The 14,398-nt window shown below is 40.5% G+C and overlaps 1 protein-coding gene across 1 annotated transcript in view; it reads left to right on the top strand.

Annotated features, from left to right (window-relative positions):
- The first annotated feature begins 317 nt into the window (after positions 1 to 317).
- The window catches only part of asic4a (acid-sensing (proton-gated) ion channel family member 4a), a 96,426-nt gene continuing 82,345 nt past the window's right edge, over positions 318 to 14,398 (top strand). The window contains exon 1 of the mRNA XM_085385198.1: positions 318 to 1,125. Within this exon, the coding sequence (XP_085241324.1) occupies positions 550 to 1,125 (576 nt within the window). The 5' untranslated portion in view covers positions 318 to 549. The remainder of the gene's footprint in view (positions 1,126 to 14,398) is intronic.

Below are 14,398 nucleotides of genomic sequence, written 5' to 3'. Positions count from 1 at the left end.
GAAAGCACCATCCAAACAAGTGGATTAAGCAGGAGGTGGTCTGTCAGCGGGGAAGCATGGGGATGACCGGGGAAAGTTGCGACTCGCGCCAGTGAGGAGGAAATAATGACAATGTTACCTTCTCGTGAATTATTAAGTGCCCTGTTCTTATTTTAGCCCGACTCAAAATGCTGCATTTTCATCTGTGGGTCTGAGGCTGTGTGCAAGGGTATTTTTTTTTTTATTTATTTATTTTTTTGACAGCTGTATTACTGCTGATAAGCGAGACTGTGTGAGCTGATCAAGTAGTGAGACAAGCGTTCAGAGCAGTAGCAGCACAGCAGCAGCAGCGCTGTAGTCACTAGGAGCCGTGGCAGCAGAAGCAGCAGCAGCACTATCAGTCACAGCACAGGCAGCAGCGACAGCAGCAGCAACAAACTCTCTCCCGTCTTTTTCTTTTTGGAGTTGTTTCCTGCACAGACGACAAAAGGCGAGGAAGTGGGAGAGAAGTGATCCAGGGCTTATAGCTGTCATCAAAAACAAAACCAAAACGCAGACCTGGCTGCCCCCATGCCTATCGAATTTGTTTGCAAAATCAAATTTGCAGAGGAGGATGAGAAGCAGAAAAGCAAGCAGGATGGGGACAAGGAGAGCCTGATCGAGGAGAGCTGCACACCTCCGGCCAAGGACCTGGCCGGGTTTGCTAACTCCTGCTCCCTTCATGGGATTAACCATATCTTTGTCTCTGGTCGGCTGGGCATCCGGCAGACTCTCTGGGCTCTTGCCTTTTTGACTTCACTGGCACTCTTTCTGTACCAAGCAGCTAAGTGTGCCATCTCTTACCTGGAGCACCCTCACGTCACAGCTCTGAATGAAGAGGCGACCCCCGAGATGGTTTTCCCCGCTGTGACCATCTGCAACATAAACCGCTTTCGCTTCTCAGCGCTCACCGATGCTGACATCTACCACCTGGCTAACTTGACAGGTCTGCCCCCCAAAAACAGGGACGGGCACAAACCCACTGATTTAATGTATCCTGCTCCTGACATGCAGGACATTTTCAACAGGACAGGACATCAGTTAGAAGAGATGCTCATGAGCTGTAATTTTAGTGGACAGAACTGCTCAGCCGAGGACTTCACTGTGGTGAGTGTAAAAGTTTCCCAAAGTTTTGTGTTTTGCTCGCTCTTACAAAGTGACACCACTCAGTTGTGATTTATTGGCTTCAGAAAAAAGCTTTTATTGTTGTTGTTGTTGTTGTTCCTGCAAAAGCAACCTTGTTAAACAAGTATTTGAAACATTAAAGGGGCCACAAGTGTGTAAGTGAACAATATCCTTGTTCACACAAAACTACCTGTAAGGATGAAAGCGGTAGGATCTCGTTAAGACGAGCGGTTTAAATTCTCTTTGTGTTTCTACTCATCTCTTGGGGCCATGTGGTTCCCACGGTACAGTTCTGCATGCAAGATTCATGTCTTTTGTTCAGTCATCGAGCTGTATCTCTTCTCACTAAGTTCTAAGCAGCAACAGTGTTTCTCTTCAGCCGTGCCTCCACTAGAATCTATTATGTCAAAGAACAAAGGCTGCTCCCAAAGAAGAAAAACAGAGAGCTGTTGTATGTGGTTGTGTACTTTTCCAAGGCAAACTGCGCTTTAGTGCTGCCTCCAACCCTACTAGCTGAGAGTGCATGGCAACAAAATTGCCATCAAAAATAGCCGAGTCTCTTCTTCCTCTCTTTTCCATCTCTCCCTGTCGCTTCCACTCTCTCTTCCTGACATTGCAGAGCAGCTGCCTGCCTCTCTCTCGCTCTCCCTCTCGCTGGGCTCTTGTACCTTTCAGGAGGGAAGGAAGGAGTAATGCTTCTTCAACGTTGTATTTCAATCTCGCTGCTGTTAAGATTAAATATTTAAAGACTGACATACATGATTTTTGCATTAGCCAGATTGACTAAAAGGAATGAAACAATTTCCATGAGAGGGAAAGTGTGTGTGTGTCTGTGTGTGAGAGAGAGAGAGAGAGAGAGAGATGGAAAGAGAGAGAGGATCAGGTGAAAGAGGGAGAGTTTGTGCCTGTGTTCTGTGCACTATTTATTAAAGGCACTGTCCTTGCAGGAGATGGATTTCCCCATCTCTCCTGCAGGAATAGGAATATGCAATTGCTTTAGTGATGATAAAGTGGGGATGTCAAGTCTTAATAGGGTATGTTGAACATTGATATGCTCACCTTTCTGAGACCTGAAGATTCTGTCTTATCACAGAGATGGCACTACATTATGTCTGATGTGCCAAATTACGCTGAAGAAATAATGACGTCTCTCTGCTTCTCATTTGATTTCTCCGACACTCTAGCACGGTATTTATTTTTTCTTTATTTTGTTGGCAAGGCAGCCTTTTACATATACACATAAAATTACCTGTGACATGAGCGTGGATTCCCCTCCAGAAAATGTTCTCAGTTGTTCTGTCGAGCAAAAGAAAATGTTGTGCTCCTCAGGGTACCCAAAAAGTTTTGCAGTATTCAGTCTGATGCAGCATCGCGACTCTAAAAGTTTGTAACGTGCTTCTGGCAGGTTTGACGGCAATATCCTCTGACACTTTGACACTCACTCCTCTCCGAGTACATTAATTAGCAGACAATTCTGACATCCAGGAAATGTCTGTTCCATGTCGATGAAACGTCCTGTAGCTCTCTTTGGACACTGGGTGACTTCATCACAGATTAGGATCCTGTTGGAAGTTCCCTAAGCTGCTGTTTCCTCTCTGTCAACTATGTGATCTGCATTTTCAGGGGCTGTCAGTTAGATTTGTTACAGACTACTTGCTGCCGCCACGCATGAAAAATCACTTACTCTGAGTCCTGGTGGGAATCTGCACTGGGAGTGCAAAGAGAGGAAGGACTGGGAGTTGTGGGATCAGACTGGTGGGCAGAACGCAAAACAGGACAATGCCAGTGAAGCTCATTTACATGCATGCGTGCCTCTGTTTTTATTTGTGCACGTGTATATTTCTAACTAGAAATTGCATGCAGCAAGAAGGCCATTATTACAGGTGATGTGCTATTAATCACATGCAAGCATGTTCAAAAAAACTAGAGTCCTGCACAAACTGGTCATTATTCTTCCTCGTATAGGGCCCTGCTTCAGGATCGAAATGTATTTTCTTTTGATTGATCATTCTGGGAGCTCCAGATGTTATATTTTGATAAAAGCTTCATGGATGCGGGACTCTTGGGAAAATTGTATGATGAAAAATAATTGTGACATTTTCTGACATTTGAGCTTTTCTGTAACCAGACCGTGTTCTGTGTAATAGACCTCCGGTTTCCAGTTTTCCTTTTATTTTTCTCTCAGAATCTTTATTATATCTTTTAGTTTTTTTATTTGAATTACTATAAAATCCCAAATCTAAATAGCCATGACTGAAACGGTTTCTGCAAAAACACTAAAATCTCAAAAATATATCAATATTTTTCTCTCTTTTTTTAAGTTTGTTTATTTCAGAAATCATGACTTGCCCTCTGTGCATTCACTGATGAAAGAGTCAAATAAATATGAGTCTCAAGGCCAGGAAAAAAAAAGGTCTGGCTTCTCTAATTCATGGCAGAAAAATACATAATCACGTAGCAGAGAAATTTGTTTTCCTCTTTCCAGCATCGTGGACCGGCGTGATTATTTGACGTAGGTAATAAGGCCATTCTTTATAATTAAAGATTACATTATTGACTTGGATTAATCACAGAAGATAAAGCTGATTCAACAAGCCATGAATAAATAGATTAATATTTTTCTTCCAGTCTAACTCTGAATAATTGTTCATCTATTGTGTGGTGCTGTCGCACAGATGAGCAGCGAGCCCTTTGGCTTTTTTTAAACAGAGCTCTGAATTGGTTTGCTCTGACTCTCAGCTGTGTTTGCTGCTGCATTATCAGATTTTGCTCTCAGCAAGGACAGATCCCTTCTGCATATATTCATGGAGATAACTAAACAGCTATAGGGTGGCATGCGAGGTGATCTATAAAAACCTGGGTTAACGGGGACAACACTGAAGAGCTCTCCGCCTGCAATTTGTCATTTCACTGACTGAAGCCTCCATTGTGTGTTTTATAGATAATTGAATGTGTAATGGTGTAAGCCACAGATGATTTTCACCCCCTTCCCCCGTCATATCCTTCATAGTAGAACAAAATCCGAAGCCGCATTAATGTAAATCAATATAATGTAGAAAATGGCACAAAAGAGACATAATTGGGAGTTGATCTCAATAACTGTACTGCTCCTGTGTGGGTCATGAGAGAAAGATGGGAGGCAATGAAAAATTATAGTGAGAGCGTAAATAGGGAAGCGAATTTAAGTCTCGATGGTAACAAGCTACAGAACTGGCATACACCTAGACTTAGAGTTTTATATGTAGCTGGCGTGGATTCACATAGAGCCGACTTTCAAAACAAGTTTTTACATTTTTCTGATATGCTGAAGCCATGCACAGTCTCCACAATCTCCTACTTGGGCCTGATGTGTAAAATGTGTCTCCTGAGCCCTTGCATGAGTGTGACATTCCATGTTACAACAAGAAATACATCCCCGACCTTTGGCGTTGTCTTTGAGCCCCGCAAAAACTCAGTTACAGGATTTCATTCTCACTTATATATACGTGTGTGTGCATGTGTGTGTGTGTGTGTGTGTGTGTGTATGTGTTTGCGCTCGTGTGAAAATCTGTGTATATGTGCAGATAACTGTAGGAGTGACATCCGCTTCCCTAGAGGCTCCAAAGTGTAACAGCACATACACACACACACACAGACACACACACACTCTTCTCCCCCAGCCTGCCGTCTTCCCTCCTGGTGGAGAGCGAGGAGTGTGGGAGCGTGAAAGTGACTGGCTATCTGGACTGGCTTCGTCTTCAACAGCCTGTCAATTAGCCATCTACAGTTCCACTGCTGTGGGAGTCCCTGCAGCTTAACATGCTGTCTGATATCGGATTCAACCCTAGAGGCCAGCGGTGAGCGTTATTACATCCTCCACCACCCATAAACAAACAACTCTTTTCTTGTCTTTTTTTATCATCTTTTACTCTTCTTGCAAAATGCAGGAGGGAAAAAAAAAACAAAAAACTGATCGCATATTTTTTCGAGGCTAAAGGGGGGACTGCTGCTTTTGCAACCCAATTCAGTGCCACTGCACTCCTTTCCCACCTTCTCCTCCTCTTCCTCCTCCAGTGTATCAGAGGAAGATGAATTACAGTGCATTTGGTCTGTTGCTCCTCCTGATATGCATCACCACTGTCTAATCAGATTAAACCCACCTGTGACCAGCCAATGGATAACACCAATATGCAAACTGTTTATATTTGGGAAGATTTACCTTTTCCATCGCTCCCTGAGCTGGTTTTAAAACCTCTAACTGTGCCTTGGTTTAGAGCGCTCGGCGTGATGAGGAGAATCTGCGGCTCAGGGATGGCGGTGGCTTTTAACTTGACGATAAAGGCTTCCGATGTTGTGGTACAGCTAAACCCCCTTTCTCTAACCCCTGGGAGTCTTTTACTCACACAGACATTTGTCTCTTTCTGACAAGTCATAACACTGAGCTGTTGGTAGTGTTAATGTGGCTGCACACAACACACGCATGCACGTAGGCACCCACACACAAACATGTGTACCAAAGGGTGTATAGTGTAGATGGAATACTTCCCCACACAAACACACACAGGTCTCATCACAGATTGAGAGAGTTGGCTTGCAAGATTGATCATGACTCCTGACTGGGTGCCCCTCCCTCTCTAGAGGATCAATACATCCTTCAGTCAGATTGCTTCCCTGCCCTTCCTACTCCAAGCCTGGTGTGACTAATTATCTTGTGCTTGTGTTTTGGGCCCAGTCTCAGCTGCATTTGTTAATGCTGCCAGAGTTAGTGAAGAATCTGATCTTTGGAACAAGATATCTGTTTGTTTTAGCAAATATCCAACCCAAATCAATCAATATACACTGTCTACCTTTCCCCTAAAGGGCGCAGAAATTATCGAGCAATATAAGATGACTCACGACTAAAGCTGAGCTGAGATGAGGAGGAAAGAGCGTTTTGATAAAGCAATATAAAATTTACAGACATATCTGAAAGCCAAAATGCATATTTTTCATACAGCTATAGGACTCCCCCCCCCCCCCCCCCCCCCTACAAACAGGTCTTAAAACGGGTATCGCTCCTCAGGCTCCACCAGATTAAATGGAAGTCTTTTTCTTGAAAAATAAACCATGTGTTTACACGTTGTGCAGGTGATGGAGCATCTAAGCAAAAATCTTTTTCTGTCTACCCAATTTTCATATCGCAGATGTTCTCCATATTAGCAGGTGTGATATTTTCAAGTTGGGTATGTCCACATTACCAATTTAAAAAGTTTCTCTTGCAGCTCTTCTGCAATATGAACACGGTTTGCACCATCGATTTTTGAAAAAATGCCACAATTTGTGTAGTTTTTCCTCAGTACAGCACCACAGTGGTTTTAAATCAGTTACTCGAGATATGATTCAAATGCAGACTTTCGCTCTTGGGTTGATTTTGTGGTATGCTTTGGGTCTGTCAGATTAGTTTTATAGCATTTGTCTGAACATGACAAGAGAGTGTGCTGCTTCTATCAGCATTCAAATTCAAATTCAAATTTTATTTGTCACGTACACAGTCATACACAGTACGATATGTAGTGAAATGCTTGGACAACTGCTCGTGACCTAAAGAAAACAAAACACTAGTCAATAAACACTAGTGGCCCAATTAAACTGGAAGCCATACATACCGATGCCATAACACAGCCTCTACCATGTTTGACAGTGAGGTATGCGTTAGACCATAACACTGCCTTTCCTTCTCCATACTTTTTTAATAAATTTCTTTTTTTTTTTAAATCAGCTAGAAGTTGATTCTGATTTCACCCGCTCAAAGAATTTTTCCCCTGAAATGTCCAGGCTGTTTTTAGATGTTTTCTGACATCATCTATTCTGGCCTTTGTGTTCTTCAGCGTAACCAGAGGTTTGCACCTTGTTGTAAACCTGCTGTATTTAAATCATGTAGACCTTGACACCTACCTCCTTAAGAGTGTCCTGGACTTGACTAGATATTGTAAAAGTTTTTTTTTTTTTTTTTAACCTTGGAAACAATTCTGTGATCATTCACTTTAGTTGCAGTATATGGTCCTTCAGGTTTGGTTTTTGCAGACCTGGTTAGTGCATTACTTGCTTTAAGAATTTACAGACTGCTGATCTGAGCAAGGTTTTTTATTTTTTTTATTTCAGTTTTTGTTAGTGCTGTCAGCGTTATTCTCGTTAAAATGACGTTAACGCCATAACTGCATTAACGCGGCAAATTTCCATTAGCGAGTTAGCATGGATTGTCCAGTGCATGCACGGTGTCAACGTGTTAGCGTGGTTAGCTCATTAATGGATTAGCCCCGTGCGTTCGGTGCGAACTCGCTAACTGGGGTTTGCCCCGTTAATGCGGGTATGGCGTTAACGTCGTTTTAACGAGATTAACGCTTACGGCACTAGTGTTTTGGTTTGTTTGTTTGTGGTTTTTTTTTTTTTTTCCAGCCTAATAATGCTTCCTTTATTTGCATCAACATCGCTTTTTGGAGATCCAGCTACCAAAAGTTCAACACTTAAACTCCTGCTCTTTGTCTACTTATTTTGTCATGGAATAATGTGAGTACAGGCCTCACCAAAAATTTCCAATTACTTTAGAGCAGGGGTGCCCAATCCCGGTCCTCGAGAGCTACCGTCCTGCAGCTTTTAGATGCATCCTTGTTCCCACACACCTGAATCAAATGAATGGCTTGTTGTCAGGCCTTTGACAAACATGATGGCATGCTGAAGAGATCAAACCATTTGATTCAGCTGTGTTGGAGTAGGGATGCATCTAAAAGCTGCAGGACGGTAGCTCTCGAGGACCGGGATTGGGCACCCCTGCTTTAGAGACTCTGAAAATGTTGACTGTGTATAAAAGTAGCTCTAATTCCTAAACAGTTGATGCAATACTTTTGTTGAAACCCTCGAATTAAACCTGGGAGTCTGCACTTGAATTGCATCTTGATTGATTGTTGTAGTGTACAGAGGTAAAATTACAAACATTGTGTCACTGTCCAAATACCCATAGACTTACCCATACAGCTTAACCACAGCACTACCCTCAGTACTGCTGCTGCTGTTCCTCTGGGTTTTTTTTTTGTTTTTTTGTTTTTTTTTAAAGAACCCTCATTAAGCAGTGATTTTGGAAAAAGTTAATCAGTTATTTAAGTATGCATTTTCTTGAGTAAAGTTTAATGAAGTATTTTTGTACATGTGTCATAATAAGGCTTTTTAAAATACATTGCAGTAATGATGAATGGCATTCACTGTGAAGATAAGTATGATTATGAAAGTCTTTGGCCGAGACACTTTAAATCTACACTTGTCTTCCTAGCTGCCAATGTGAGCCTTTTATTTTGTCATGTTTCCTGGGCTCTGAATACATTAGTGGAAATTCCTCTGAAAAATTAACCAAGCTTGCTTTTAGGCCACCACATAATGGGTTGGTGCTTCTTCATCCCCCCAAGATTTAATTACTTTGAGAGAGATAGCACATGCAGGTAGACAAAAAAAACAGAGACACCTTACAAAGTAATTCTGTTTTATACACTTGCATTATTTTAATCAGTAGAAAGTAACGTAGAGTTCTGAAAAAGAAAACATTGGTTTTATGAAAACTGCAATGCTACAGTGGTGGTAAAATAAACAACACAAAAGTGTCTTGGTTTTCTCTTTGTTCTTTTAAAGCCTCATCCTAAAACACTGGAAAAAAATGTCTCATAGGACTGATATTACTTGAGATCATGGGCTTGAGCTACCAAATTAAAGGTTTCAAAGAATTTATTTTTGTGGGATAATTTTAGTATGGACCAAAATTTGTATTTAACATAAGAGCATGCCTTCTGGCAGCCATTTGTGGATTGTAATTTAAACTGAAAGACTAACATAATATCTTTTAAATGCATCCCCACTCCCCCAGTAATGAGGTCTTAAAAGATTTTAGGAGGGGAAATACAAGACAGAAAACAGCTGTAGTGACTTTCTGTATAGTATACCATGGATGTCTAGCAGAATATATGAAATAATGCACACTGGTGCATTGGTTTAATGTTACCACTAAAGTGTAGATGGTATTTCAACCAGAAATGCAATTCAGTTTTTAATAAAAACTATTCAAAGTTTCCATTTCACTGTCAAATGATTGTGCATAGATATGGCAAACCTACTTTTTAATATAATTTAATAACTGTTTTACTATTTGAAGCCATCCTGACTTCAAAATGAAGTAAAACTGATGTATTTCCAAAATAAAACTTCATTGAAACAAGGGAGGAAAACTAAAAAGTAAATTAGATGAAATCTTTGAATACTAAATGAAAACTGCGGCTGTTTCTGAGGCTGTCGTTGCATTGCTACTTCTACTGTTAGGTGGTCTCGATGTGTGCAGTCCCATTCTGTCTGATATTTTAAATAGACAGAAGTGGAGAAATCGTGGCCAGCGTTACTTGGATAAAAATGTCAGTCGGCTACAATTCAGCCGATGGAAATCGCACGCAGCACAAATGTCATACCGAATATTTACCCCTGGCACAGTCTGAACATGAGGGCCTTGTCTATCCGCTTGGCTGGACACTTGGCCCTTATTCTGAATTATGTCTAATGTCACACACTTGGCTGTGCCCCTTGCTGCTTTTTAGAGTTTGCGTCCACTTATGCAATGTTTTCTCAACAAGCATGCTTATTAATATCCTTTTGCTTTCTTTTTTTATTCTACACTCAGTTTCCCTCGTTACTGTTTCCTACAGTTAATGCAAACAAGGTTAGAAGTCTAGTACATAAACGCTAAGGTGTTATGACGGGTGTGATATTTTGTCAGAATCTGAGTTTGTTTTGTGCACCACCTGAGCAGCCCTTCCAGTATGATGATTTTTGGTATACCTTGTTGTTTCCTCTCAGGAGACACGAGCAATGATTAGTCAAACGGCTTCGGGGCCGGCTTTCCAGCAAAAGCACTAAATGCATTTTTTAACCTCAGTTTAATATCGGTTCCTTACATTGTATATTGCTTAATAATGTACGCCCTGCCTATAGAACAGTATGCTCTGATAGAAAATGCTGAATTATTCAAGCTAATGCTTTCCTAATGCCAATAGCTCCTGGTGGCCATCTTTGAGACCATTTGCTGTGGAGGGACCTTTGTTAAGTCTTTATGCAGTTTTATAGGCTGCAGCTTGGAGGGAAAGATTAAAAATTTTCCACCAATATCACCTTTTCAAGAGCAACTGCACTGCTGTAGACACAGCTTAGACAGCTAGAACAGAGCCACTCGATTCATAATATCCAGAGATGAGAAGAATTCATCTGTACCCTGGTTGTCCAGTCGGCTACAGAGCCGAGTGGGAATCATCTGTCTGCAAATATGTTCTATGAAGTGAACCAGTGCACATTATGTATAAACAACACATTTAAACCAAATTTATTTCTGGATGAATATGATCAACTAAAACACCATAATTGCTGTTCAGATCCTCACAACCTCATCTTTTATGAACCAATCAGTCAACTTCTGTGCTCACAACCTTCGGATATAGCACTATACAACCATATTTGCTGAATATCATAATGGAAAAGCTGTTGGTTTTGCTGACAACTCACTGTTGACAGGTCTGCACTGTAGCCGGCTGAGCTGGCGTTACCTTCACACACTGACAGGAGAAGCTTTTTCACAGTTCCTGGAAGTCCTTATTCAAAACTTTTAAGAGGAGATGAAAGAAGGATATGTTTTTAAAAATTTAACTGAGATTTTCAACACAGTTCAGCTGTCACTTACACTTGGGAACTCAAGCTGGTTCCTAGCTGCTCAACCGTAATATATGTAAGGCCATGATCGATGTTGTTTACATTGTTTATGTATGCTGTAACAGAAAAGATACGGCTTTTATCACTTTGTTTTCTTTGCCTTTATCCAGTTGTTTATAATGCATGCACCAGCATACTGACAGAATGTTAATCAAACAACACCCAAGATTTCTATGGTTTTAAGCTAACTAGAGCAGTACAGTGTTTACATTTTCATTGGGTACATTTTGTGAAGATAGTTATGTGTCCTTATTTATATATAAAATTACAGTTACTGTTGCAGTGGTTGATGCCTGTTTTAAACATGGACAAAGTTTCAAATATTGAGGGCTGGTAGTCAAAAACCATTCTCTAAAAACACTTCTTTTATAGCTATTATCAGTTATATATGTGTATGAAATCAAAGCAAGGGGATGTCCTTAATATGATCAATTCAGACACCGGCTATTAACTTGTAATGACACTTAAATTACAATTAAATTGCAAGTTTCAATATAAAAACAAGGCATTGCCAATTTAATGTAAAAGAAATTGTGAATGCAAAGGGCAAAAATACAGTCATTCAAACATTTTCTCCACTTGTAGCACATGCTGCACATTAGTATGTACCTTGAGCATCCCCTTCTTTTTCCCTCAGTGCAGAAAAAGCAGCCGTCACCCAGCCAGGATTTCTTCTTAAACACAATACTTTCACGCCCCTGTTTTGGTAATATGACGACATCAAATCTTTCACCTGATGTTGGCAGCTTTATCATCTGGGTCTGTCCTCTGCTGACAAAACACTTGACCTTCAGGTGTGGTGAAATGTCATCTGATTTAGCACGGCCAGTTTGAATTGCCACCACTCGTTTTGTTATCCAAGCGTTGCTTTTTGGATTGCAAGTGTCAGAGCAAATGCATTACAGTGAAATAAGCCTGTTTAAAAAGGAGAGTCACGCCAATGGGGATTTCTAGTATCATTTCAACGTAGCATTTAAATAGCTGTTACTATATATTTATGCATCTGCTTTCGTGTAATTTTAAAGAACGTGATGATGGATATTCAATTCACATTGTCTGGTAGCTTTGATGATTTGTAAGTCAAGTAAATGTTGAAACATCTCGACCTCTTTTTTTTTTTTCCCAGCACGACAGAGACACTAGATTTATGCACTACAAATCTTTGAAGTGGCGTTCAGGCGGAAACGCGTGATTTTATCCAAAATGACAGAGGGGGAAGCCATGATGCACTCAGGTCTTGAAACATTGAAGATGATATTGTGGATGGCGTGTTTTCTAAATATAAATGAAACATCGCTGCCTGTGCTCGTCCCTTTTTTCTTAATTTATGCTTCTCCTTCAGTTGGCACAGTAGTAGCTTTTTGTCCAGTATAATGTCTGTCAAGCTGCTTTTACCGATATTTTCACCTCGCCATCACCAAGTCACTCTTAGGCGTGTTTGCTTAAACAAGCATGTAACTGTCGTCATGTTATCCGATGGTGTTGTCAAGATTAATTCTCTGTTTTCTTAATGCATGCTAATGAGAAAGTTGTGTGCATTTGATTGTCAATAAAGTGAAATACGGCTCTGCTCCCTAAATGCTGGCTCCGTTCAATATCCTATTAAAGTTGAATCACAGATAACTTGGCGCGCATCAGGAAAGCAATCTGAAATTTGTGCTGACATTGATCCAGCAGGAAGGAGACCTATTGCTCCGATTAACACTGCTGCCCCAGGAGAGGAGTCCCTTGGCCATTAATAGCCCTCTGTCCTAGATTTTACTTAGACCATATAAAATGCTTTTATTTATGAGACAAATACTGCAAAGCATTATGGATGTAGAAGACGAGTACCAACCTTTTTGGCTATCCCTGGGAGCTCTGCGTTTCATTTCCAGGTAATACTTTAGCCCATATTATTTTTCTCATCTGTTAGCATGACATCTTTGCTGATTGTACAATGTTTTAAAGATTACTCTGGAGCACACATATAAATCTTAACCATGCTGTTATTGTAGCATTGGGAGTCATGTGTATTCTGAAAAATCTGTTGTGCTACCATGTTTGTCTGGTGTCGGTATGTTGCTGTTGTTCCTACAAAGTCATATTAATGTTGCTTCAGCACCTGACCAGTTTGAAAACTCGGGTGTGTGTCCCATTTGGTGACTCGGTGAACCTCTTATTTTCTGTTTACAAAAATATTTTCATTTTTCAGACGCATGTTAGTTATGCATAGCTACAAAAAACTACTTAACTTTTTATGAAATGGTTTGTGTTTAGAGAGATCCACAGTGTTTTTGGCTTGGCCTTCTGGCACAAAGCCCTGAATGCTTTGCGTGTGTAGTCTTTTTTTCTACCAGGTTTCAAAGCTATAACAAAAGCATGGCTGATCAGTTGTAGTGATGATACTGGGGCAGCATTGATTACGTTGCAGGGAGAACACCAACACAGGGATGAGCTGACATTTGGTGTAGCCTTATCCTCACAGTCAGAGTACGAGGCTGACCTCAACATAAAGCTAATGGCTCAGAGGAAAAACAGAATAGCAACCATCGTGGGACTAGGAAAAAAAAAAAAACAGTGATTTCCTTATGATTGAGTTGATTGGGGGTTTTTGCATGTAGTGACCAATTCCAGGGAGTTTTTGCAACCAACTGGTAGACAATAGGCAAAGAGACAACTCTAGGGGAACATTTGCTCAGGTTACCCGATGGGAGGCAATGTGTCACCCGTGTTCAATGCAACCATTTCAAAGACAACAAGAGTGCAGGTTTATTGCACAGGGTCGCAGAACATGTAGCAATACTATTTTGCAGTTTGCTAACATTCATATAAAGGGGGAAAAAAAGGGAAATCTGTGTCCAGAAGGGAAAAAAAGGAAAAATTCATAAACGGAGTAATAGATTAAACTGAGTGAATACTGCTCAGTAATGAGTCCTGTGGATGGTGAGTTCATTTTATACCCTCATGGTCGAAAGCCCATCTACTGTGCATATGAAAATAATATAATCAGCAGAAACAAAACCTTGGAAGGAAAAAAACAAACAGTGTAGCTCTATTTTGGTTGTGACGAAACACAGCTACCGTAGTTTTTTCTTTTTGGTCAAAAAAAGAAAAAGTAATTAATTTTTGGGAACTTTTTTTGTGTGTGTTTTGAAATTGATTACATTATGCATTATCAGATTTGTTTATAAACTCTTTTGTTTTTTTTCCTTTTTTTTTTTTTCTCTATTTTTTATTATGCTTCAGAAATGTGGAATTGAAGGTGTGGTTAAAAAGGAGGCTGAGCATTTGCAGACCAGGATTTCTTTAATTCTCGAATAGATTTATTTTTCACGTTTAATCATCTCAGATCCAACTAATGGGTGTCTCGACAAATTTTAAATGGTTCACGAGAACATCTGTAAAATGCCACGCACCCTTTCTAAGTGTGCCAATTATTTGAATACCAGATGTCTGCGTGCGGCTGTAGTCTAATGCCAACTCAGGGGAGGCTGCGATAATTACACCCACTCATAATGTGATTGTC

This window comes from Rhamphochromis longiceps, linkage group LG16 (assembly GCF_057381845.1).
Source record: "Rhamphochromis longiceps isolate RC_006_pf linkage group LG16, R_longiceps_female_GT1.1, whole genome shotgun sequence".
Taxonomy (NCBI): Eukaryota; Metazoa; Chordata; class Actinopteri; order Cichliformes; family Cichlidae; genus Rhamphochromis; species Rhamphochromis longiceps.
The sequence above is the reverse complement of the archived record's forward strand: the minus strand, read 5'-3'. Positions and strand labels throughout refer to the sequence as shown.